The sequence below is a fragment of the Anser anser genome (genome assembly GCF_964211835.1).
Source record: "Anser anser genome assembly, chromosome: 16".
Classification (NCBI taxonomy): Eukaryota; Metazoa; Chordata; class Aves; order Anseriformes; family Anatidae; genus Anser; species Anser anser.
The window spans coordinates 6172742-6196977 of NC_139737.1; the positions used below are offsets into that span (position 1 = coordinate 6172742).

The 24236-nt window shown below is 46.0% G+C and overlaps 2 protein-coding genes across 2 annotated transcripts in view; one reads left to right on the plus strand and one right to left on the minus strand.

The window, feature by feature from the left end:
* Positions 1–24236, minus strand: part of SPO11 (SPO11 initiator of meiotic double strand breaks) — a 331627-nt gene that overhangs the window by 54795 nt on the left and 252596 nt on the right. The window contains exon 6 of the mRNA XM_083801833.1: positions 19782–19889. Within this exon, the coding sequence (XP_083657959.1) occupies positions 19782–19801 (20 nt within the window). The 5' untranslated portion in view covers positions 19802–19889. The remainder of the gene's footprint in view (positions 1–19781; positions 19890–24236) is intronic.
* The window catches only part of BMP7 (bone morphogenetic protein 7), a 46006-nt gene that overhangs the window by 13286 nt on the left and 8484 nt on the right, over positions 1–24236 (plus strand). The window contains exons 2-3 of the mRNA XM_083801820.1: positions 11256–11448; positions 22056–22204. Coding sequence (XP_083657946.1) covers positions 11256–11448; positions 22056–22204 — 342 coding nt within the window. The remainder of the gene's footprint in view (positions 1–11255; positions 11449–22055; positions 22205–24236) is intronic.

Consider the following 24236-nt stretch of genomic DNA (forward strand, 5'->3'; position numbering starts at 1 on the left):
TGTCCCTTATCACGGCCAGCGAAGAAGCGGGCACATTCCTTTGACAAAAATGAGGCATTTGAAGATTCCATCAGCTGAACGTTCTCTTTCAAGTGCTGCCAGTAGATGCACAATGTATACATGTGCTCTTAAAAGACTTTTATTTTGAACTTAAGATGTGAATCTATGGTATTAAGAAAAGCAGAACAATCCTTTATTTAGCTGCACCTGCACCTTAATGCCTAATGAGTTTAGCCTGATGGAATCCAGACCTCAGGAAGGATTATAAATTCTCATTTGATTTCATTTACTTCTAAAATACCTTAAACCAGCTGTACCAGTCTAGAATCCAGTCCTTCTTTCTATATCAGTTTTGCAAATGTTGTTGAATCTTTTGCTGTATTAAGTAACTTTATGCTCTATAATAACACACCAATAGTAATAAGGACCAGAAGGCAACTTGAAAAAATCATGTAGTGGAAAGATAATTAGCAGCAATAGAAGCTTGAAAAGCATTGGTTTACAAGCACGACTTTTAGAAAGTTCTTCTAGCTCTGGAAGCAAAATTTGGAAAAGAATTGAACCTAAGCTAGCAGTCAATATCCTGTCTCTCTGGCCTGTCCTGGCAAACGGTGGGTGCCCACGCTCCTCCGTGTGCTAGCGGTACATTGGCCATTTCTGTCTGCTTTGTGCAAACACATCAGGGATGCTTGGGCAGTGACCTTCCCAAGATTACTGACTCAAGCTGTTTATTATGAACAGTACCTAATTTATCAAATACATCTGAAGCCTTAGTGTGCCCCAGTGTCATTACTGGAATGCAAGAGCATATTGTGATGCTGTCGCATCTCTGCAAGATCAAATCACTGCATCAAAGAATTGTTATATCTTTGTTTGTTTGTTTTTCTTTGCATGTCCTATGCTTGTGCCTTCCTGCAGATCAAGGTGCCCGTGCTGCATGCTTCCAGCTTCCTGCAGAGAGGCTCACACCTCCCCTCGTACACGCACCCTCAGAAGAGCAGGACACTTTGAGCACTGCTGCCCTCGCGCTCCCAGGCTGAGCGCTCTGCCAGGCTGCCGGGCACCAGCGAGCTGCCTTCCCTTACCTGAGGCTACCTTAAAGCTGGCTGAAACATGTCATGTTTCTTCCCTTCGCCCTAAGCTGAAATTTGGTCACAGCTGAAGAACGGCTTTGCACTTGGAATCTATCAAGAACTACCTTTCTATTTCACAATTTGCATTTCAACCCAAATAGCCCATTTTAGGTTTCCCTGCAGTAGTCTCCCGTGCTGCCTCTTATCTTCCCTGGCTGAATGCAGACGATTTCTCCCCAGATCTGTTCAGCCGCTTGTCTCTCCTTCCTTGGGCCCGGCGATTTGTTTCCATTTGCTCAGTGCTGTGTGTACAAGCAGACAGAGCCGACTGCTGGTTTTTGCATCAGTGACTTTTTGAGAGGCCCCCAGCCTCCGAGCAGATTACAGGAAGCACCTTGAGCCCCATTTGTCTGCTGCCTGGCCTGGGGGATTATTTTCCTCAATGAACCATATTGTCATTAACTTTGCTCCCTGTTTGTGCTCTGCAGCCCCCTCCCCGCTGAGACACCCATCGCCCTGCTCGCCTCTCCAGCCCAGTGCTGCCCTGTCCCATGCTGTGGCTGCCACCATCATGCCCCTGGTCTGCGGTTCCTCCCCCTCCTCCCCAGGCTGCCACTATCTCCTTGACCCTTGGATGCGCTGGCAAAATGTGTGACTTGGAGTTCACACCTAACGCTGGCGCAGCTTCCTGCTGAGGTTAGCCTCACCAGATACATCTCATGGATTTCACAGCACCATGAAAGCAGCCTTGCCGTCCCCTGAATTACAAAGAAAAAGAAATAGGTATAATGTAGCACTCAGCTGTGTTCAAAGAGGGAAAAGAAAAATGTATTTGTACATCTCCACAAACCTCTGACAGCCACATCCAGAGGACTCAGGTTTTAGGGGATGCATTAGCAGTGCACCTCTGCTCTTAGGCTGCGTTACTGCATGCTGTGCGTTACAGTGCAGACAAAGACGAGAAGGCAGGATAATGGTGAGCTTCTGCCTCTCCCTTTGCTCGCTGCTCAGTTTGGCTGCAGGAACATTTCTAGAGGAGGGTGCAGAGAAGTGCTAAGATTGCCTTTGGTAGGCAGCAAACTTGGCAGCTGCCCCTCCCGGGCAGTGCGGGGTGCCTGCAAGGAGCTGCAGGAGTCCCTAGCTTGGAGCTGCTGCCCGGTGCATCCCCAGCTGTGCAGAGGGAGGCAACGGTCCCAGGCTGCTGCAGGCTGGCATGGCTAAATACCAGTGTCACTTAACCACGCTCCCACTGATCGCATGAGAACTTGAGACGTTTTGAGACGGCCACAGTGCTGCTCATCTGGGAGGACACAGGAGGAGCCAGGTTCTGCAGCATCACTGCAGTCCCCAGCTCACCTCCCTGGCTGTCTGGATAAAATGCCACCCCTAAGGTGCTGGGAAGGGCGAGCTGCTGGATGCGAAGCCCCAGCTCAGCACTGTCCTGGATCCCTGCTTCTCAGTGTAGGGAGGAAAGAAACAAGGAGGTTTGAGATACTCAGGAGATGAAGGTAGAAGTAGAGGGAGTCTGTGTAAAGGAACAACTTCATTCCCATTTCTTTCTTTCTTCTCTCATCCCCCCTTTTCTCTATTCCACCATGTACCCCCAGTCCCCTACAAATACTGTGTTACAGCAGCTGCTGACTGATTGCAGCACTGCGTGCTGCTGTGTTTTGCCTGCTAAGGAGGTGAATAAGGTATTCTGAAGAAACGCAACTCTTTCCTGCTTATTTAACTTTGTGTTCCCCAGATACAAGCTCAGACACTGCAAGCTCAGCATCAGGATTCACACCACGGTCAGTCTGTTTACTATTAGGAGAGTTCCGTGTTCACAGCACAGTCCCACGTGTAAATTTTTCACAATACCTTTCATCTAGTCTGGCTCTGATTTCAGCAGAGAAACCACAGCGTAAATGGGTTCTGATCGGGGTATGCTCAGAAAGAAAACGGATTACCTGTGCGTAACCTGCCCAGATATTTCACAGGTGTTCTTCAAGCAGAAATAGCTTCACCACCCAGCATTGCCTCTAAGTGCCTACAACGTCTCCAAACGCAGAGGGCAGCACACATACTTCTCTCTGTCCATCCCCTCCCAGTTATTATCTTTCCCCTTTGCCATCTATCATTCCAAGGAATTTTAAATGAAGAGTCTCCTGGGTGCCCCACAGGGTGACAGCAGCAGCATCCTCTCACCCCACCGTGCTCCTTGGCAGCAGGGCTCCCCGGGGAGCAGGTGGCTCAGCATCATTCCCCGAGCTCTGCCTGAAGCAACTGCGATGTTAAACCTAACATCAGAAGAACCTCAGAAAGGGCCCAGCATTTTGTTAGAGAAACCCTAATCTTCGCTCTGAGCCGTCCTTGCTAGCTGAAGTTCAGCTTAGTCAGGAAGAACTTGCTGCTGCTTCGGAGATAATTAAACCCATCTTCCCTCAACCCGCTGTTTGTACACGCACAATGATACCATTGTTCGGAGTCATGCAACACATATGCTGACATTAAAGTGTTTAATCTTGTAGTACAGTATTCCATTATTTTTTGGACATCTGTACATGATAGAAAGGGTACGTATTAAGGGATTTGTTGACAAAGAAATGGCTAATGCTGATACATGTGTGGACTGAAAGGATCTTTCCAAGTTGTGTTCAGCAACGGGGAGAGCGCTCCTTCCCAGGCCCGAAGCCTGGCACAGATGTGATATGCGCTGCTGCTATTACCACTTCTGAATTTATAACAAGGAGTCAGTGTTTAGAAGAATTTTGGAAGCTCCCTGCTGGGTTTGTGGCTAGGTGGTCTTGCTGGCAACACCACCTTCATGCTGAAAGCTAAAAAAATGAAGTGATGGTTAAAGGAAGAATATTAACTCCAGAGGGCTTTTTTCCCCCTCTCAGGGCAAAAATGTTGACCCTGGATTGCTCTGCAGCCGTGAGCCCAGAAGAATTTTGAATCCCCCTGTTTCTAACCTCTGGGACTGGGGATCAGGATTTATGCAGCCTGGTTTTCATCTCGTTTGAAATTAATGCACTAGTTCTGCTTGACACCAGCGGACAGGCCAGGACTTTGCCCTGCCACATACTGAATTTACCGTGCTCCAAGGAGCTCATCACCTTCACCTCCCTTTGCCCAGGTGTAAAATGGGTGCATGAGCACCAAGCATCTGGGTGCGAGTTACCCAAAACAGTTCCCTCTGCTGAGCATCGCCCTGACCCTGAGCAGCCCCTCCTGAGCTGGGCAGGTGGGGACGAGACCATCAGGACAGGGCTTTGGCAGGTGAGCCCAGAGCCCCGCAACTGCCTGGGGGTCTTGGGCCAGAGGCCGAAGGACAGAGTGCCCCTGGTTCTGCATCCTCCCCCTCGGGCTGTTTGCACGGCCTTTGCCGCCACCTCAGCCACCCCCAAAATGTGAAAGTCTATCTCCCAGCGGCATTCCCACACAGCCAGATGAGGGAACGCAGTAAGGAAGTGTAAGTAAGCCCTCCAAATACTGTTTTTGCCACTCTTAAAAAATGAGAAATCTCATCAGTTACATACAGCCCAGGACATTTGCTGTACTCCATCCATAGGGCTCCCAATTTATGATCTTCAGCTATTTCTCCAAGCATTTCTTTAACTGCTGCTTCAGCTGCCTAATGTCAGCATGTAAATCTTTTAGCTGAGAGGATGAAGCAAATGAAAACCAATCACAGAACTTCACATTCCCAAATTCTTGCCATTATAAATTTACTGCAACTGCCCCTGTAGCTCTTGCTGTCACGCACAATGAGGAGGGAAACATAGGCCTTAGCAGGCTGTGGCTTGGCATGACATTATTGCAGTCTTTATTATACTCCCTCTCCTCCTTAGAAAAATATAGGGACTGACCTTGCACTTCTTGCTCAATCAGGAGTCCCGCTGGGCCCAGTAGGCTCTTTCAGCTGCAGAGACCGCTGGATCCTTCCCCTAATTGCTTTCCTCCTTCTTGAACCTCACCAACATAAGGAGAAAAGGCCTATATTTCATAAATGACATGATTTTATCCACCAATTTAGAGACAAAGGAGTGCAATTTATAGAGGGAACATTTAATCCCTGTTAATTAGGATCCCATCAAGAGCTCTCACATTTGGCATCCTGAAAATTTACAGCGCAGTTTCACAACCGCAGCGGGTCCGGAGTTGAAGGGAGAGCCCTGCCCTGCCTCCTGCTGCCGCCTCCCCGGGCCAGGTGAGGACGGGACCCAGCTCAAAGCCCCTCTGGGGAAGGGAAAAATACTTTCCAGCTGAATCCTCTTCCCAGGAAATGCACAGGTAGGAGCGGGCCATCCCTTTGAAAGCAGTAACGTACGTAGGCTGAAAATGTTTGTGGATCCCCAGCTGAGCTGGTGGTCCCTGGGCAGCCAGTGTCTGGGAATCCCGTGCTCTGTGCAGAAAGGAGGCAAGAAAGTTTCTGAAATTTTGGTTTAGGATCTCTAGGGGCGGTTATGGGAGGAATTAAGGGTAATTTTTCTAAAATTCAACCAAGACTTTGCACTGCTGGATGTGTAAATCAGCATAATTTGCCCTTTTTTGTGAAAACTAGTGTTTTGTGAAAACTAGTGGCCAAAATCCACAGGCTTACTGGACCAACCTGCCAGCCCTCAGCCATCTCTGCAGAAACTGCTCATTTTCTGTAGCTCTGCAGCTATCAGAGGAAAGGGAGACAAAGACCTTCCTATCCACTACCCTCACCTACGTGACTCCTTCAGTCCCTGGGGTCAGGCAGGCGCAGGTAGACTCTGAAAACCTGTTAGACATCGCTCCTGGAGTGTGGCGGATTTTTTTTTTGGCATCTAAATCTCCGGTGGGTTTCACAGGCAACTGCTGATGCCTCTGCAGTTGAGTCTCCTGCGTGGCTGAGGCTGAGGTGAGGGGGTGTTGTCTTTTGGAATCTATTTTCCTTTGACTTATCTTTCAGTCTCAGGAATTCAGGACCTTTAATCTATTTGAGATTAAAGTTCTTTACAAATCCCTTCTGGCCTTTTTGGGGAGTAAAGAAGTTAAAGACACCCTACTACACATTCCTTTTGGTGCTTTTTTTTTTTTTCATTGTAAATTAGAAACAAGTAATGTTCCGACTTCTGCGATCACCAGAATAAATGAGACAACTACTCAAAGCATCTTGTAAAAAACCTAACACATTATCAGGTGAAAGTGTTAACAGGAAATTTTAAATTTTTACCTGTTTAAATATTCAAAATGTATTCTAAATACATCCTCCATATGTGCCAGGGGGAAGGAGGCATAGAATTACCAAAGCTTTCACAATTTGGCAGCCTGAGCACAGAATCTATTCATCTGGTGTTTACTTTGCATGTGAAAAAGAAATTTTTTACATCTCCAGAAAACAAGAATGTAAAAATACTTAGGTAAGTAGACTGGCAGAAATAAGGCCTCCTGCGAAACCTATTGAAATTAGTGGAAATATTCCTGTTGACTTCCCTGGGGGGTTGGTTTAGCCCTTTTAACACTACTGTTATAATTATTTTTAACAGCTATTCTTGAAAAATTATTGCTGTGATTCACCAGTTCTTTTCTTGATACATGGAGTTAATGACTGATTCTGTGCTACTGTGCTTGGTACAGAGGCTGAAAAACTGTACGGTTTCTTTGGTATGTGTACGCACAAATAACAGCTATTGCAAGCCACATCTCAACATAACCATGGCTGTCATGTTTCATGCCTTGACTACCATCAATCCATATTACAAAACCAGTGGCCTAACCAGTGTTTACAGAATTAGCTTGGATCAGCTTTCCATTTACCAGTAGTGATTTACAAAGAAGCTGAGAATAGCTGGGGTTCTTATTTCCAGTCTCAACATATTTTGCTGTGAAAATGACCAAAAATGGGATCAGTTCAAGTTTCCCAGCTTTCTGCTGATGTATCATTTGCTTTAGAAGTTTGGTACCCTGGGGCATTATATCAGGATCACAAGCTTCTCCGTCCAATATTACTTTTTTTGGTACTGGTGTCAACTATATTGCCACAAGTTCTGGATGTCAACCACTACAATTTTTCATCCCTGTATCTTAATGTTTTCAAGTTTTGTATCTGAAAAGAGTACATGTCAAAACAAATGCCAAAGATTTGTTGACATTTTATCTTCAGCTTTCCCATATTTTTGGATCTGATACTTGGCTACTTTACACCTGATCGCATGTATCCATCGTGTTTTCTTCTAATCATCCCCGTTGTTGCACAACCGTGCCACCCTGCCTCCTCTTGCATCACTACAACGCCACAACAGAGTTGGTTGGGAGAAACAAAAGACTTCAGAGAGCTTGGAGCCCTATCTGTATCAGATAGACAGCTGCAGCCTGTGCAGCACTCAGATCGTGGACAGATAGTCAAGGCTGGACTTTCAAAGATGCCAAGCTTACTTGCATATTTGCAACAGAGGTGTGGCAAATTTACTGACAACCACTAACCAAAGATATGTGCTTGTTTTGTTCACATCACCTTAATTGTCCTGCACACTTTTTCTTGTTTTATTTTCTCAAGAATCTGCTGTCCACCTCCATGCTACAGCTCTCAGGCTCCATCGTCTCGGCCTTTCCTTTCCCACAGGACTACGCCCAAGGGAGTGCCTGATGATCCCCACCTGGAGTAGCTGCGATTAACTGCCACACTTGCTATGCCACTCTTGACCCTAGAGTTACTGTGCACCAACAGATTTTGAGCTGTGTGTTAAATTAGTTCATTATTTGTCTACAGAGCTTGTGCTTCCAAAACAGAGACCACGTCTAGAAATGAGAAGAGGTGTGCATTTACACGTGCATCGCTTGTGGATGGATTATTTCGTTAGGGGGCGAGATCCGCTGTTTTCCCACAGCTAAGGCACACTGTCTGTTTCATAGCAGAATTATTTTTCAAGGGTGTTCTTCCTTTTCATATTTTACGCCCTTTGATTGCACATCCAGAGCCTTGGCTTCCTCTCCAAGCAGCTGCCTTGCCAAGGCATTTGAATTGTGACAGTTTCTGAGCTGGAATTTCCAACATTTCAAATTAGGAACTGGGCTAAAACTGTTCTCCAAAAGCCTTGGGGTTGTAGTGATTTGTAAGAACTATGAGCCTAGGACAAACACAAGTTCACGTTCTTTGGGCTGTTAACTATACCCAGCAAACAATCATACTGTGTTTTGATTTTTAAGTGAGCATTTAACACACGACGGCTGACAAACAGCTGAGATTAAGTCCATCAAAAATGACCAAAAGCTTCTCATTACGGTAGGTTATGTCAATAAGGATCACAGATTTTATAGACCTAACAGAGAAACTGCAGCCACATTCAAAGGGCTGTGGCAATTCCCTCGATTGTTTCACTGAACACTCGAAATACCATTCCCCTCTTTAAACGCCCCCCAACCTTACTCAAAATCCTCAGGTAATTAATTGGAAACAACCCTCTTGCAGAATTGTCAAAGGTCTGACTAACACCCATCAAACCCAGGAAACTCGGACTCCTTGAGCACTCCCCTGCTTACCTCATGCTGTTGTGCTTAAGGTATTACTGGGGACTACAAAAAGTGCACGATCACATATACTGTACCATATGTTCACAAATACCAAAGCACAGCAGCATGAATTAAGGATAGGATTTCAGTCCTCATAATGAAGAGTCTTGCTTTTATGAGTTCAAGTCAGACCCTTAACGTTATTTTAACATAGATTTTGGTGTTTAATTATGTAATAAGATTTACTGCAGTCATCTAACAGATGTTGATTCAGGGTCAGTGTTTCTCATAAATTAGTTCTGAAAGGATTTGTTACTTCTGGGTCAGCAGATAGGACCAGAGTGCAAAGAAAAAGGGGAAAAACAATAAACACTGAGTTGAAGGGTTTCTTGGGATTCTTTCTTCAGTTACATATCCACATATTTTCATGATCTTAATGACTATAGCCACAGGAATGTTTGCTTTAACACTAAAGATGGCTCAGCCCAAAACCCTATATCCAAACATCTGCAAAGCATGGGAAAGTTCAAACTCTGGGGCTTTTTATTTTATGACCCTGGCCATTAATTTCTCACACTAATATGACACATTTTTTCTAGTGCTCTGCAGTGGGAATTGCTGCGAACTCTTAGCAGCACCCAAAAAAGTTTCATCTTCCTGTGTCTGTTGTCAGACTTTGTGTGAAGTGCATACACCAGCATTGACTGATTATTTGTCATCAAGTGTGTAACACTGAAAAGGTGCACCCACCTTCCTTCAAAAATTCAGCCTTCTCGTGTCTTTGGAAGCAAATCTCTTTGTACATCCTACAGTTTGACCTATCTGTAATCCACCCTGCTGGTGATGTTATCCATAATATAATTAAAAACACACAACATTATATTCATTCTTCTATAGTTGTGGTTAAAAGAGATATTACATATTAAAATATTTTTCCATTCCTCTGTAATTTAGGTGCAAACAAATTCCTCTGAGACTGAAATCATACTCTTTATATCTTTTTCTGCTGAGAATATCTTGGAGGGAAGGGATTGAGGCATATTTAATAGGGTTGCTAGAGCTTACAGGGCAGTTTTAGCCTGCCAAGTGTGTTACAAAAGCTGGTGACTACTCACAACTCTCACACCTCAGGGTATGAGGGAGTGAGCGATCTTCCTGAGGCTGCACTAGATGTTATAGCTGGAGGTGGAACAATAACTCTGTTCACTCAGTGCACGCGAAGACTGCCCAAACTATAAAACCATTTGCTGAACTTAATCGCCTCTGTCTTGGAAAGTTTAGGGGTTTCATACCTAAAAAACTCCTCTAAGACAAATCCCAGCTATTAGTAAGAGCGCTGAGGTATTTCCCTGAGCAGCAATCATACAGTGGCAAACTGCGAGCCCTGGCCTGCTTGCAGAAACGTTGCGCGAGAGGAGGAAGAGCCCACGGCCAGCTGCCGACCGCCGGCCAGCAAAGCCGGGCTGGACGCGCTCCGTGCGAGCGGCCGGACACGGCCCCGCTCCCGGGGACTCCCCGTGCTCCGTCCCTGCCACCAGGGAGCCCCCCGAGGTACGTTCGTGCTGTGCAGCGCCGTAAATTTAAATAGCGCTTCCCAGTCTCAGTCTTTTTCAGGAGTAATTCCATTTAAGTCAATGGATTTACACAATGGATTTACTGCTGCCAGAAGAGAATCAGGCCTGTAGAAAGACGCGCATTCTTTGCCAAGAAAACCTCAGAGCTAACTACTTGAATTGTGCAGTCGAGCTGCAGGGAGGTCAAGTGGACAGACAACAGGACTGGGACACACGGGAAGGCCCTAGTTCAAACCTCGGCCCTCTGAACGCCGTGCGGCGTGACCTCTGGCGAGTCCGTGCATCCCCTTGTACCTCTGTTTCCCCATTTTCCTTTGTCTGACTTGTCTGTTTAATTTGGAATTTGTTCGAAGAAGGGCACTGCACTTTGTGTGTTCAGATGGGGCACTGACACCTCTCCTCCCCTTGCTGCAGCTTGCTAGGGGACAAGCTCGAGGTCTTTGTCTCCTCAGCACAGTGCCCCTCTGCTCCACCACTACCAGCAGTGCTGCACGAGCCCATCAGCCATACATCAGCGGCAGGCAGATCCGTCAGGGGCACAACACGCCATCCCAGTGCTGTCTCGGGAGGAATCTGGCACTTCTTGCTATTTCAAAGTCACCGTTGATACATGGAAGGAGGCACTTTGAACGTTTGCTTCACAGCCTGGATCGCTAAAGATGCCTCAAAACAGCAGCTCCAACCCTTGGAGTGGCACTGAGAATCTGTAATGAGTTCAGCTGGCAACAAATGTGGGTCAGCGGTGTGAAAAGCCCCAAGGGCTGGAACTTGCCAGCACTCCTGCAAAGCCCCCTCTGTTTCTTTCGGCCCCTTCCCACAGCAGCCCGGCCATTATCAGTGGCAAATGTCCAGAGTCACTTGTCAAACACAGACCTGCCAAAAATCATTGAAACGCAACAGTCACTCGCACCCTGTGCCAGCCAGTTGTAAAACTGTTTCAAAGACAGCCTACTAAACACCTACATCCTTCTAGTAGCCTAGACAGAGGCTTTGTGTCCTGTGTGCTTTAACGAACCGAACGGCAGCGTGAGATGCTGCAATCAGATATTCTTGCCCTTTGCTGTTGTGGCAACTCGCAAGCTTGTTTGATGGTGAGGGGAAAGGGAACAAAGCAGGTGGCTAATGGGCTGTTTTTCTGTTTCAGTGGAGCATGACAGAGAGTTTCACCATCAGCGCTGCCACTACCGAGAGTTCAGGTTTGATCTCTCCAGAATCCCAGAGGGGGAAGCAGTGACAGCCGCCGAGTTCAGGATATATAAGGATTACATCCGCGAACGCTTTGATAATGAAACGTTCCAGATTAGTGTCTACCAGGTCCTCCAGGAGCACCCGGGAAGGTGAGTGACCCACAGGGAAATCCTGATGTGAGCACAGCAGGTGCCTTCAAGGGCTTATGCCCGATGTTTTCACAAATACTGGTGCTACCAGCAGAAGGGGCTTTAGGCACAAGGGCTGTCCCGTGAAATCTCAGTCGATGCTAATGCAGCTGCTGCGTGTGCTCAGCCATCAAGGCACGGGGTGAAGGTGTGAAGGTGCCCAGGAGCCTCAAGGTGCCCCGAGAGCACCCAGCGGCTGAGGAGCGAGCGAGGGGCAGGGGCTGTGCGCCTGGCTGTGTTACAGTGCGGGAGGAGGCCACAGGCTCAAAGTACTTCAAGATTTCTGGCAGACATAGCCTCTTCTTCTTGCTGCTTATGGATCCTGAGGTGGCAAAACCACATCTGAATGCTTCCTTTCTAGTTGGAGCTTAATTACTAGCCCTTATTACCAAAGGCATTTGAGATCCCTAATTAACAAAGACAGACGACACCATGCTCTTTATATTGACTGATTGTTTTGTGTGTGCACAACTACAAGATGAGCTATTAAATCCATTCCAGGGAATTATTAATGTATGCCAAACTCCCTGACAAATCCTCCAGGGAACTTGAATAAGAACATATGTTTAATTTTCTCATCTGTTCTTGGTTCCAATTAATCAGCAATCCCAAACCGCTTATCAAAGGCACTTAGTTTCATTTGCACATTTCTTCTAAATACAAAGCCTACCAAAAGTGAGACTACATTTATTTACATGAAAAGTATTTACAATCACATGCTAGTCAGAAGTTATTCTCTAGGACTACTAAATATGAGGCAATAACACTACAGACCTAATTTAAGTTTATGAAAAGAGAAACACCAGGGATTTAAAATGGGGAAAGTCCAAAAGGGTAAGAAACAATAGTGTAATCAGGATTGTGGCATTATAGTTTTAAAAGAGGTAATAAAAAGGCAAAAATATATATAGTTTTGCATTTTTGATCCATTAAAATGTGACAGGAAACCTTATCAACAGTTCTAAATGGTGAGACTTTCTACCAGCTTTGCTGTATGGTAAAAGTTTAAACACTGGCATGTGGGTATAAAACTCGTGGTTCTCTCAACATTTCGAATGACAATTATTTACAAGGTTTGAGGGACTATGCTAGTATTAATCTATTTTTATTAAACAATGATAACTCAAGCATTTTAACTAGGCTTTCTTAAAGGAGAAGGCAACAAGCCACAAACATGCATAGGACCTGTTAGATCCTGCCTACTACAAGCATTTAAGTTCTTTCCATCTTCAGCCCTCACGGACACAAAGGCCTCCCTTTGCTATATTTCTTAAGTTATACAGATAAAAGCTTGCGGGGATAACTTCTCATTCATGGGAAAAGCAGAAAAAGGATATGTGCTGGCAGATGCCCAGTGTGCCACGACAGTAGGGAGTTGCCAGAAACATATCCTTGGAGTAAATGTCCTTTGTCACCACACGAATGGATGCCAGGGAAGTTCTCCTTCAGACCCTGATTAGTGAGGTTCCAGCAAGGAAATTTACTGACAGAGTTAGCATGACATTCAGCTCCTTAATTTTAAGATGATACATCCACAGGTTTGTTACAAGGATCTGTAGAGAGGGCTGCAAGGTACCTCCTGGGTGGGTTCTGCGTCTACAACTGCGTGGAGCAGCCTTTCTGTAAGCTGTCTCCTTCACAAGCTCATATTCCTAAAGGAAAAAATGCATGCAAAGGCCAGGCATATACATGAACCACTGGGTGGAAGAGGTGAGGAATACTGCTAATTATACAGATGTTCCAGCTACAAGATTAGATGCAGTTTTACTGCATCACATTCACCACAGGAACGGCTTTTTTTTTTTTTAATGAGTGTTCATGCATATTCACCCTTTGCATACATTTTGGCACAGGCGCTGTTGAGTTTTGAACAGTTTGTACTGAAAAAAAAAATATTGCTGTCGGTTTGGATTGACCAAAGGTAAAAATATTGTCACTAGCATTTGTAAAAATATTTGCTCTTTTTGTGCGTTTTTCCACTGACATTTTCCAACCAGCTCTGTCACAGACCAGTCATCCAAGTTAGTGTGTCATTGGGCAAGTGGAGAAAGAAAACAAACTCTCTCCAGTGTTGATCAAAAAACACCCGTTCACTTTGATGCTTCCTTGGCTGTTTGTCTCATCCTGAGCAGGCTGGAAAGTCAGACCCATCCGACGTTGCTAGCAACAAGAGCAAAACAAAGCCAAGCCCTCCCCCTGCAGCGCGAGAAACCTTTGCTCACATTTTGCTTTGTCGGTGCCTTCCCCTAGAGCACGGCAGGTACGATGGCCAGCGAAATAACAGATGGGTTTCCTTCTCCCCCTGCTCTCATGATGATAAAACAGTAGTGGCATCTCCCAGCAGATTACTGGAATTGCCTTCCTGAGACATCAGATATTCCCCAAGCTTTTGCTCGCCCACGGAGCACACCTCGTGCTGGGGCGCACCAGCGTGCAGAAATGCACCGCCAGCCTCCCCGAGGCAGCGGTGGGATCAGGTCGCCTCCTGCACCACACGGCGACACACAGGAGGGGCCAGGACAGCTCCTGGGGCCCCCAGACAACACAGCATTCAGCTGGAAAGAAAGTTGTGGCTGACTGGAGGTCTTTTCCTTGAGGGTGAGGGGACCACTGGCTGTGCTGGAGGCTTGATTTCCAGCTAACCCTCAGATAAGCCTCCAGTTCTGAGGGCGTGCTGGTGTGCCCTCCGTTCAGACAAACCACGAGCACCAGCAGCTCAGCAATTCAGTACTTGCTTTACGAGTTCAGGCAGGCTGGCAGATAGCTAACCAGCAACATCTCTGCTTGCAACTTACTGTGGGTGAAAAACACAGGTCTACATCTTTCCAGGCAGACAGCTGCCCCCACCGCAGACATTGCTGAAGGTGTGCCCCTCGGTAACAGGGACATTCGAACATAGGATGGATGCTGCCGTCCATCCGCCTGCACAGCTGTGGGCAGACACGTGCCTAACCGCCGCGGCAGCAAGAACGAGAGCACAGCTCCGTCCTCTGTAGCAGACTGGGTGCCCCTCTGGACTTTGACTAAGAAATTATCTCTGTCAAAATGAAGATATAAATACAGGTGTCTTTAGGAAAGCTGACTAAATAATCAAATATTCTTTCTGCACTTTCCAAATCTCTGAACTCATTGCAAGGCAAGCTTTTCAAACTGACAACATCTCGGTTATACAAAAGCATGCACAACATTCTTGAGGCACAAAGCACCAGTTATTCACTTTAAGCAAACAAGTACATTCATGAACAAAAATGTTCCTAATATCATAAACACTGTGAAAACAGCTGAAGTTTTGACTAAAATAACATGTCTTGAAGCCTTCACATGCACAACCTAAGGTCCAGTGACTCTTGTCCACCTTCTCTTTGGTCTTCATGGTTCCCTCACCCAAAAGCTTGGGAAAGAGCTTTGCAAAGCCAGCAGCTGGGTTGAGAAGGGTGCTGAGCAGTGGGTCACTGAGTCCCTGCTTGCGGTAAGGAACCCGCGGTGGGAAGTACAGGTTGCCACCAGGGAGCCGGGTGCTGGCCAAGCCCCCATCTCCTCCTGCCTGGGTGCTGTGAGAGCACAAAGCTGCTCCAAGCTGCTCCCTTCCTCTCCAGAGCGAGGGAGCGCACACCACGGGGCACGAGGCTTGCTGCAGGGCATTGAAAGCCATTTGTTTCAGGCACCAAAGCAGGAAATGTGTTAAAACGGGGCTTGTGGAGAGGAGCCTGAGAAAAATGAACTTTGTTGCTTTTACAGAGAGGTCGAGAAAATAGTTTGTGGGGCACTTCGGAAAGGAAATATCCGTTACCTTTTTCCACCGGCGTTGCAAGCGATGGCCAAAGCAACAACTCCAAAGGGACCTCGGTGCCTAACAGACACACGGGTGCTTAATGGGGTTTCTAGCAGCAGGTTGGATACCTAACTCATATTGTAGTTGATATGAACTTGTGTACTTTCACGAAGTACCCATGCACTTCTGGGCAGGCTGTCAGCTGGGGCATCATCCTCTATTTATTAACATGAAGCTAGAGAAAAAAATGCAGACTGTGTAGTTCTCCTCAACACCAGAGCTCGATCCCGCCCATCTGTCTGCACCTTCTGCAGCTGAAATACCTCATTGCAGAATTTCATCTCCAGTTTCAGTGGACCCAGCACTCGCACTGTGGAGTAAATCCCAACCCCTTTGAAGTGTATGGGAGTTTTGTTACTGGACAGAATAAAGCCAGGTACTTGACCAGCCTTTGGTAATTGTAATGGAGTTGCTACATGTTCAGTTTGTGCCCATTATGGGTTTCACAGGCTTCAAAGGCAGTGAATGATGTGGATGCTCATGTTACCAGCCCTACAGAAAAATAAGATCTCGCACGATGCATTCCTGGGTTTGACTTGCAGCTGGAATGCTTTAGTTTGTGTTTCAAACTACGCCACTTCTGCACCCAGATCAAACCTGAGCCCCTCTCCAGACCCCTTTCCCTTGTTCATTGGGGTCTGTTTCCATGTTGTGGGTTGAAACATGTAATTCTAGTAACTAAGAAAGGCTTAGGCCCACCCAACAGGCAAAGCAGATGTGTCCTCTTTTTGGAGCTTTATAAAATAACTGTTGTGATTGTTCCAGGGGTTGTGCAGTGCAGAAAGATACAGTTTGTTTTAATGTTGTGCCCCAGCACCATGGCTGTATCCACAAGCACTCTAACAGCATCTAGGAAGGTACTGACAATAGTTTTTGTTTTTATTACGTTTTCTGCACATAGGTTGGTAACTGTTCTCATCCTGATATGCTCTTGGGCACAGCAGCGGGGAACCTGAGCATGGAAACCCCGCAGCCCCCCAAGAGCAGCGCTGCATTCAGTTCTCTCTTTCAGACCATTCCTCAAAGCCACTGCAAAAGCCTCTGACAAGTCTTGAAGTCACTTAGCGAGGCACGACTCTTCACAGGCACTCGAGTAGCTGCAGGAAGCATTTTGCATACCCCAGCGGGCTCTTCCTCAGCTAAGTGATGCACTAACGAACAGCGATTCAATACCGAACAGAAACATCTGCACAGAGTGTCAGGGATACATACATAGCCTCATTTCTCTCAGCACGGCTTTTACAGGAGGCTTCCTATTTAGGAAACATGTTGCATCTCTCTGCAACAAACTCTTGCCACTTTTAATCAGTCTTTGAATCCTAGATGATGACCTCAAACACTACACAGGAAGGGGAGCACAGCTACTGGGGAGAAATGAGGTAGAACTAGGAACGTGAGGAAATTTTAAAGCGAATTTAATTTCTCCCAAGCTTCAACAGAATTTACACAGATCTGTCTCACCATCATCACAGCCAGTTTTCAGGCCACCTCCAGCAGTCTGTGCCTTCACCTGGAGGACCCCTGGGCTGGGTTCGCTGGCAGCTCGGCAGGGAGAGGGGGGATCCAAGGCATGGGGAAGGGGAGGTGTGGGAGGAGGGCTGCATCGGGGCCGTGTACAGAGGGTGTTGCAAACGTGCCAGGGAGAGGCCCAGGGAGATCCTGGGGCCCTCTCGGAGTAGGAAAGTCTGAAAAATATTTTCCTAAGCTTGTCTTTGGACAGCTGCAGCCAACTTTAAGTAATGACACCAAGCAAAGTGGAATCTGGATGCTGCAGTTTTTTAATCCAAACAGATGTCTTCCAACCCGAGACCTCCTCTCCCCTTCCCTGGATGCTCTTTCTGCCTTCTCCCTCCACCTGCTCAAACCTGGACGTGAATTGCCCACAATCCCCCTGCCACCTCTGTCTTTGGGCTACCTTGCAGTTAATTTGCCAGCTTGCACCGTGCCTGTGGCCCAAACAGCTCCTCTAAGGTTATAATACCAGTCAAGAGGACAGGATTATGCTCCTGTGGTTTACAAGCTGAGTCAGTAAGACATTTAACATATCTGTGCCTCCAGTGTTTCCCACTTTAAAACGGACGTGGGAGGACTGACCCATATTTGTAAAGCAATTCAAGTCTACTGCTGCAAGGTGTCACAATATGGTTATTGTTTAAAACACCGCTAGATCTGTAATTCCTCAAACTAGCAGGTAGGGATTAGAGCTGTGCAGCGGCCAGACAGCCTCAGTGTGCTCTTTGGGCCAGCAGATGCCTGAAAGGCAGATAGGGGACAGCAGGACCTGCTGGCAGTGCCCTGGGCTGGCTGCTGCCAGGACATGGCCAGGAGAGCCACCAAGGCTCTGAGGTGCTCACAGCCCGGAGTGCCAGCACATCGCAGCCATCAGCTCGTTTTGCAATGTAAGGAGAGCTGCCAAGAGTCACCTTCTCTTCTGCTGCCTGTGCTTCTTCCCATTTATTTTTATCCCATTTGGAATTGCTCACTAGTGTTTACTACCACTTGTCAACCAGCAGCTTGAAATAACAGAGCTGACAAGGGGGATGGGGAAAGCGAGGGAAGAAAACAGACGCAAAAGGAGGTGCTGCTTGCTAAGAGGGCTATGCTGCAGAACTACAGACCTTAGAGCATTATGGTTTTTAATTGCAGTTTCATCTACTGTTCTCCCTTGCTGTTGCAGAACCGACGACTCTCAGTTTCACAGTCTCTCTCTGTCTCACGTCCTTGCTCTTCCCTGTGGCTCCCACCAGGTCAGGTGGCTAGGAGAGATGCTGCACTTTTGATTTAGCATTTATGGCTACAAACCAGATCATATCCAAGAGGCTGAAAAAATACCCCAGCAAAAAGCAAAGAGACCATACTTGCTATTTCCATGAAGCTGCCTGGTTGCCAATAATTTCTCTTAGAACTTCGGTGGTTGCAACACAGCAACTCTTCCGCACTCTTCCCTTTCAGGATGCTTTTACTTGCATCTTCTTTCTCTTATATCTCCACTCATTGCCATAAACCTCGCTTTTTCCAGTCCTTTCTCTTCCACTGATCACCCTTTCTTAGCCCCCTCATGCCACCAGCCCTCCACGTCCCTGCTCACACCCAGCCCTTTAGCAGCTTCAGCCCTTCCACATCCATAGCTCCAGCTGCTTTCCAGACACGATCTCACATGCATCGTCCCCAGCCAGCCTCGCTTTGCAATCCTTGTTATTCAACCTTCAGTCCAGAAAACACTGAGTTAGTAAAGGAAATTTCATAGACCACACAGCAACTATATGACCTGCAGACAAACTTTCAGCAGTACTTTCTACCAGGAGGTGTGTCTCCTTTCTGGTGTCCAGCACCAGACACTACTGAAACAGTCAGTAGACAAGTGCCAACCTCCCGTCCTCAGCTCAGGCTGCTGCAGCAACAGCCTGTTGCTTGAGAAAACTGATCTGAAAACCCTGAGCTTTATCATCACTAAAAGCTTTGACACTCCCACTGATCTAAGTACTTTGAATGCTGAGGCATTTTGATGTGGTCTCAACAAAACATACTTGTGGTCTGGATCCAGACTTCATCATTTATGTAACTCTAATCTAGACATTAATGTTTCCATGTCCCAGCTTAATTTTCTGTAAAATGAGGATCGTGTTCCTTTTCATATCCTTAGTCTGGTAGAAGGCTCAGTAAAGTTTGTGACATGCTCTGAAGTTCTTAAATGAAGGGACTGAAAGAACAAGGAACCAAAGAGGTTCTCTGCCTGCTGGTTGTAAAACCATCATTGACATTGCTCCAGGAATGCTCTAAATGTGCATACAGTCACTAGGTAAGGTACCGGTGGTTGAGATGTGCACTAGGAACCTCTTCCCTTTGTGCTGAGATCTCTGTCTCAAATCTAAAACGCAAACCAGCCATATCAGCTAGACTTACCTAGCACTAGCTCTTGTAACTACTCATTAGACAGGAGCCCTCAGAACAAATTTTGTGTAAGGCTAGGCAGAATAACATCTCTTCGCTCTGCTTATTATGACTTATCCAGCAACGATGTCTGAAGGGCTCGTTGTCTGTTAGCTAGTGATTCAATGTTGTTTTGCCATAAGTCTTTGGGGAGCAGGGCATTTTACTTCACGGGAGGTTGTTCTTTTTAAGAGAACGGGAGGTTTCTTTTCATTGGAACAGGCGCCACAACCTCAGGAGCCTCAGATGCTCTGCCTGCAACGCCAGTCAGGTTTTTGCATCCCAACCCTGGCTGCTGCTGGTGGGCCGGAGTGGAAAGTGCAAATCCAGGAGTGCTTGAACCTCTCCAGGGAGCATCTGACACGAGGCCTTTTTGGGTCCAAATGTTCCAAGTGTGTGTGGGAAGGACATTTCCCTTTAGTGGGTCCCTTTGATCTCTCTCACTTCGGGCTTCCCCTCCAGGCCTATTGTTTGCACATTGCTGTAACTACAGGAAAACAAATGCATTATACAATTTCCCAGCCTGACTCACCCTGGTACTTGATGCCTCATGTTGTCTGGTTACCCCGATTGCATCATGTCAGCATGGGAAGCTTAAAGGCTGGTTTTTCTGAGTAATAACGCTGCAGTTGAGCAGTAGCTAAAAAAAAAAAAAATAAGTTATCATTATTGCTATTATCTTCAACCTGCAAACTACAAGGGAGAAAAACCAAGCAAGCCAAGTCCCTATTAACCAAACGTTGTGTGAATCATGAGTTCCAGTCAGGGGCCATGCTTAAATGATGCAGTATGTGAATATAAAAGCCCTTTACTTCTGGAAACTTGGACTCAGCCATTGGAACGGGTCAATCCGTACTACTCCCTCATCCCCAGCTCCCCTGGGACGCGTTTTGTTCCACACGCTGTAAACAGGGAAGGGCGGGAGGTGTCCGTGCGGCTGCGTCATGTGCTGTGGGCACATGGCCATTGCTCCTGGGTGGGGATGAAACCCCAGGAAATCTGCCCCCCCGGCTTGTGCTCAAGCATCATACCTTCCCGTAACTAGCGCACACATGGAGAGAGGGGTGATCTGCACTGCTGTCTTCAGTTGTCCTGGGTGCACCAAGTGGAGATGGCTGAACAAATCCCAGCACCTGGGCTGAGCCTCTCCATCGCCTGCACCACGGCCCCTTCCTGAGCCGTGGCTGCCCAAACATCCACCAAAATACTCCTTGTAGGACCCACTATGTGCTGGCAAGGAAGTGTTGCAGCAAGGTCAGTTCTGATGTAGGGCTTCTTCCACAGACCAAAACTTTGTTTAAAGGAAAGCAAAACACTTTCATTTAAAAATGAAGCGCTGGGAAAACGACAGAACCTCCTTTTACACGTGCTCGATGACGTGCTCACGTGCTCTGCAGGAACTAATTTCAGAAGTTTAATTTCTTGTAAGCCCGCACAGAGCCAGAGGCAGTGACACCTGCCAGCTCACGGAGGAAAGCCATCATCTCTTACACACCCCGGCCCACAAAGGTTGAAAGGATAGATAGCAAAAAACATCGCAATAAAACTGCTTCTGTTTTGAGTCAGCTCTGCGAGACAAAAGCCTCTAATTTCTTAGTATCTCACAGGAAAAATAATCACTAAAATCTGAGAGACAAAAGCCTCTATGCTGACAGCTCTTCTGGGACTCAATTCCGATCACTTGATGTTATGTGCAAACAAGAGGCACCGAGCAAACAAAATTAGAAATATATATGTATTTGCACTGACAAATCAATAGCGACAAAATTAGTAAGGCTTTCTCGAAGCTTTGAGGACACAAAGGGTTTTCCAAGGATATTTCTTCACTCAAAAGGATATAATTACACTTAAACAAGTTATCATGTTTGTGCACTACAAGTACAGAAGCAGCCCTTACAGGACTTGTCTAGACACTTCCACCAGGTTTCTTTGTTCTCCATGTAAAGTTGTTGCTTTTTTTTTTTTTTTAAATAAAGAAACTGCACCACCATCCAATTCTGCTACTATTTTCATCAAGTTTTACATCTTTCTTAATTCCTGATAAGAGAAGGCTCCTTCCTTTACAGAGCCTGTGTTTTCTCAAGTTTTCATTTTACAGAAATTTGCCAGGAAATATTTTGTAAATCCAGAATAATTTCACTCTTTTTAAATGCAAGAAATCCTCTCTATTCCCAATCTTTCTCAGCTTCTGTTTTCATTTCTCCAACCAGAATAATCCAGCAGTGGCCTTTTAAAGATGTAAGCAACAAATTGAAAGGAAATTGCCACCCAACATTATGCAGACCTGTGACTGTGCAGAGGGTTATTGCCTCAGTCAATTATCTGTAACCTCAGACGAACAAATTTAAAAAACCATTACATATGTTAATATATGCACAACAGTGTTCCAGCTGGCTTGCGCCAGTGCTACAATTATGCGTAAAAGTCAGGAAATTATGTGTGGAAAGGATAATGAGCAGCATTGTCTGCCCAATTACTAAGTTTGCATATGCAAACAATAATTTTGCAAATCTGTGCCTGGCAAGCATTTCTTCTGAAGTTGCATCAGCAGCTCTAAGGTTAACTGCAGCAGCAAAGTAATCCAAAACCACCTCAACTCTGCTTCAACCCATCCTCCCTTTTTTAAAGAGAGAAGAAAAGCACTTCATATGAAGGTGATTAGGTAGGAAAGCACGCCAGCCCAGCTCCAGCATCGTCTCTGTTCCTGAACGGCTGACCGAGCGTGTTGCTTAACGCGGGCATGTGAGCTTTGTAGAGAGCCCAGTGGAAAGCCCAGGTAACAAGAAATTGCACTTCTTTTTTTCAGGGACTCAGATTTGTTCCTGCTCGACTCTCGAACAATTTGGGCTGCAGAAGAAGGGTGGCTGGTGTTTGACATTACTGCAACCAGTAATCACTGGGTGGTGAATCCACAGCACAATCTTGGCCTGCAGCTATCTGTGGAAAGCATAGACGGTGAGTTTCAGACAGCAACGTCAAGGAGTCTCCGTTTCGGGTAGATGATCTCAACCAGGGGAAGCCTTAAGCATTCAGTTTTCTTTTCTTTGAATAGGATTTCGTGAGTATGTTTTTCCTCAATTTGCTTAAGGCACAAATAATGATTAAAAAATTAAGTCTGCAGACATATTTCAGGTTAAGGATGTACTCAAATGCTTTAACAGACTGGGAATCTGTTGTGCAGCCATGTCAGCATTAGCTGTGTACACATCCCCATCACAGGGTGTATACGCTGCTGGCAGCAGAGCACAACAGAACCACTCCTGCGTTTCTCCAGCCATGCTCCCCATGCCCACCCGCTTCAGATTTTTCTGAGTGAGACAATTCCAGTCGAGGAGAGAGGAAGAAACTTTGCTATGTGTAGAAAGACAAAGCTGAGTGATGTAAAAGGCTGGCGTCAACTGGCACAGAAGTACTTTCAGAAAATATTTAGGAACCATTTTCATGTCCTCTCTAGCAGCAGAAATTCATTCTCCAGATATGCATCTTTGATAACATTTACTATTGCTTTTTATGAACATTTCCAGTGGGTAGTACTTTGCAAAGCAATTTTGAAATAGGCAAGCTATCAGCCATTACATGAAAGGGCAATTTTACTCTTGTGAGACCTGTGCACTGAGAGGTGCCCAGGGTTTGTTTTAACCTGCCCTCTCAGGGCTCCTGCATTCACAGATCATTCAAACAGAGGCACAAAGCAGGAGCTTCTCCATGGAAGTTACCGGTCCCCACCCTAATGACAGATGCCTTTTGCCATCTTTGCACAAAGATTCAAATTCAGCCTGGTTTACAAGATAATCTTAACTCTTCAAGCTAAAATAGTAAGGAAAATGAACAGCCAAGACAAGTTTAGCCTGTTTTCAAGTACTTGTCCTTGCTTTCAGCTTTCACTTTGCCTCCTAAAGGAAATAGTTGGGATTACAGATGTTGTGTCCAGTCACGACACATCCGATTCTTGTTCACACAGAGGAAAACCACCAAAAGCCAGGCTGGAGTCCACACAAAAGCACTGGCTGGAAGTAGGCTTAACATCTCTTAAACACTACAGATAATACAGCGTCACTCTCACACTCTTCTACTCATAAAACCTTATCACTCCGTCCTCCCCAGTCCTCAGCTAGTGATTTTACAGCAAAGGTCAATCCCATTTTTCAGCATTAAGGAAGCCAGCTATTTATTTATATGCCACGGATTTCAACCAAGGCTTTTCAGGGTCCTGCACACAGGGAAATGCTGCAGCCACACAGCCCCAGGAGCTGCTCTGCTGGAGCAACCAGAAGTGGGCTTTTTTAAAAGCATACAGCCCAACCTGTCATGGGGAGAGCCTTCAAAATGGGAAATTCTCATTTTCAGTAATAACTGCGTTCTCATCTGTATAGGACTCAGTGAGAATTAGGACTGTAGTTTACACTCCTGAAAAATCCAGCTGTGTTTGTAAACATGTTCGAGACAATATAAAAAGTAACTTGCTGCTTTCTCAAAAGAGATTAACAAAATGCTTAAATCGGCCTGTCGCTGAAGTTAGGAAAGCCAACTCCAGCATTTAAAAAGTAAATACACAGATACAGGGCCTGATTGTCTGCCTGGCTTCTGTGACTGAGTCTCCTGGCAGCACACCTTTGCTCTCACGTTTCTCTACCGTACACGTGAATATTTCTTTCTATTTTGAATGGCAAGGATATGTCCTTCCTTGCTCCCCAAGTTTCATTTTGGATTTAGACCAACTGCATGCTAACGAGAAAACTGCTTTTACACCTGGACTTCATATGAAAATCATATGCTGCAAACACAGCAGGACTTTGATGCAACACTATATGCTTGGACAACCCCCAGTACTTTAAGTGAATTGTGAAAAAAGATCTTTGCTTTGTAGCTGTCCCTACATACAGAGATCTCCAACCATGAAGCCAGTACAGTCTTAAAAAAAAAAAAAAAAAAGAAAAAGCCATCATGAGTACTGTCCAGATGAAATTATACAAAAGAAATTAACCGG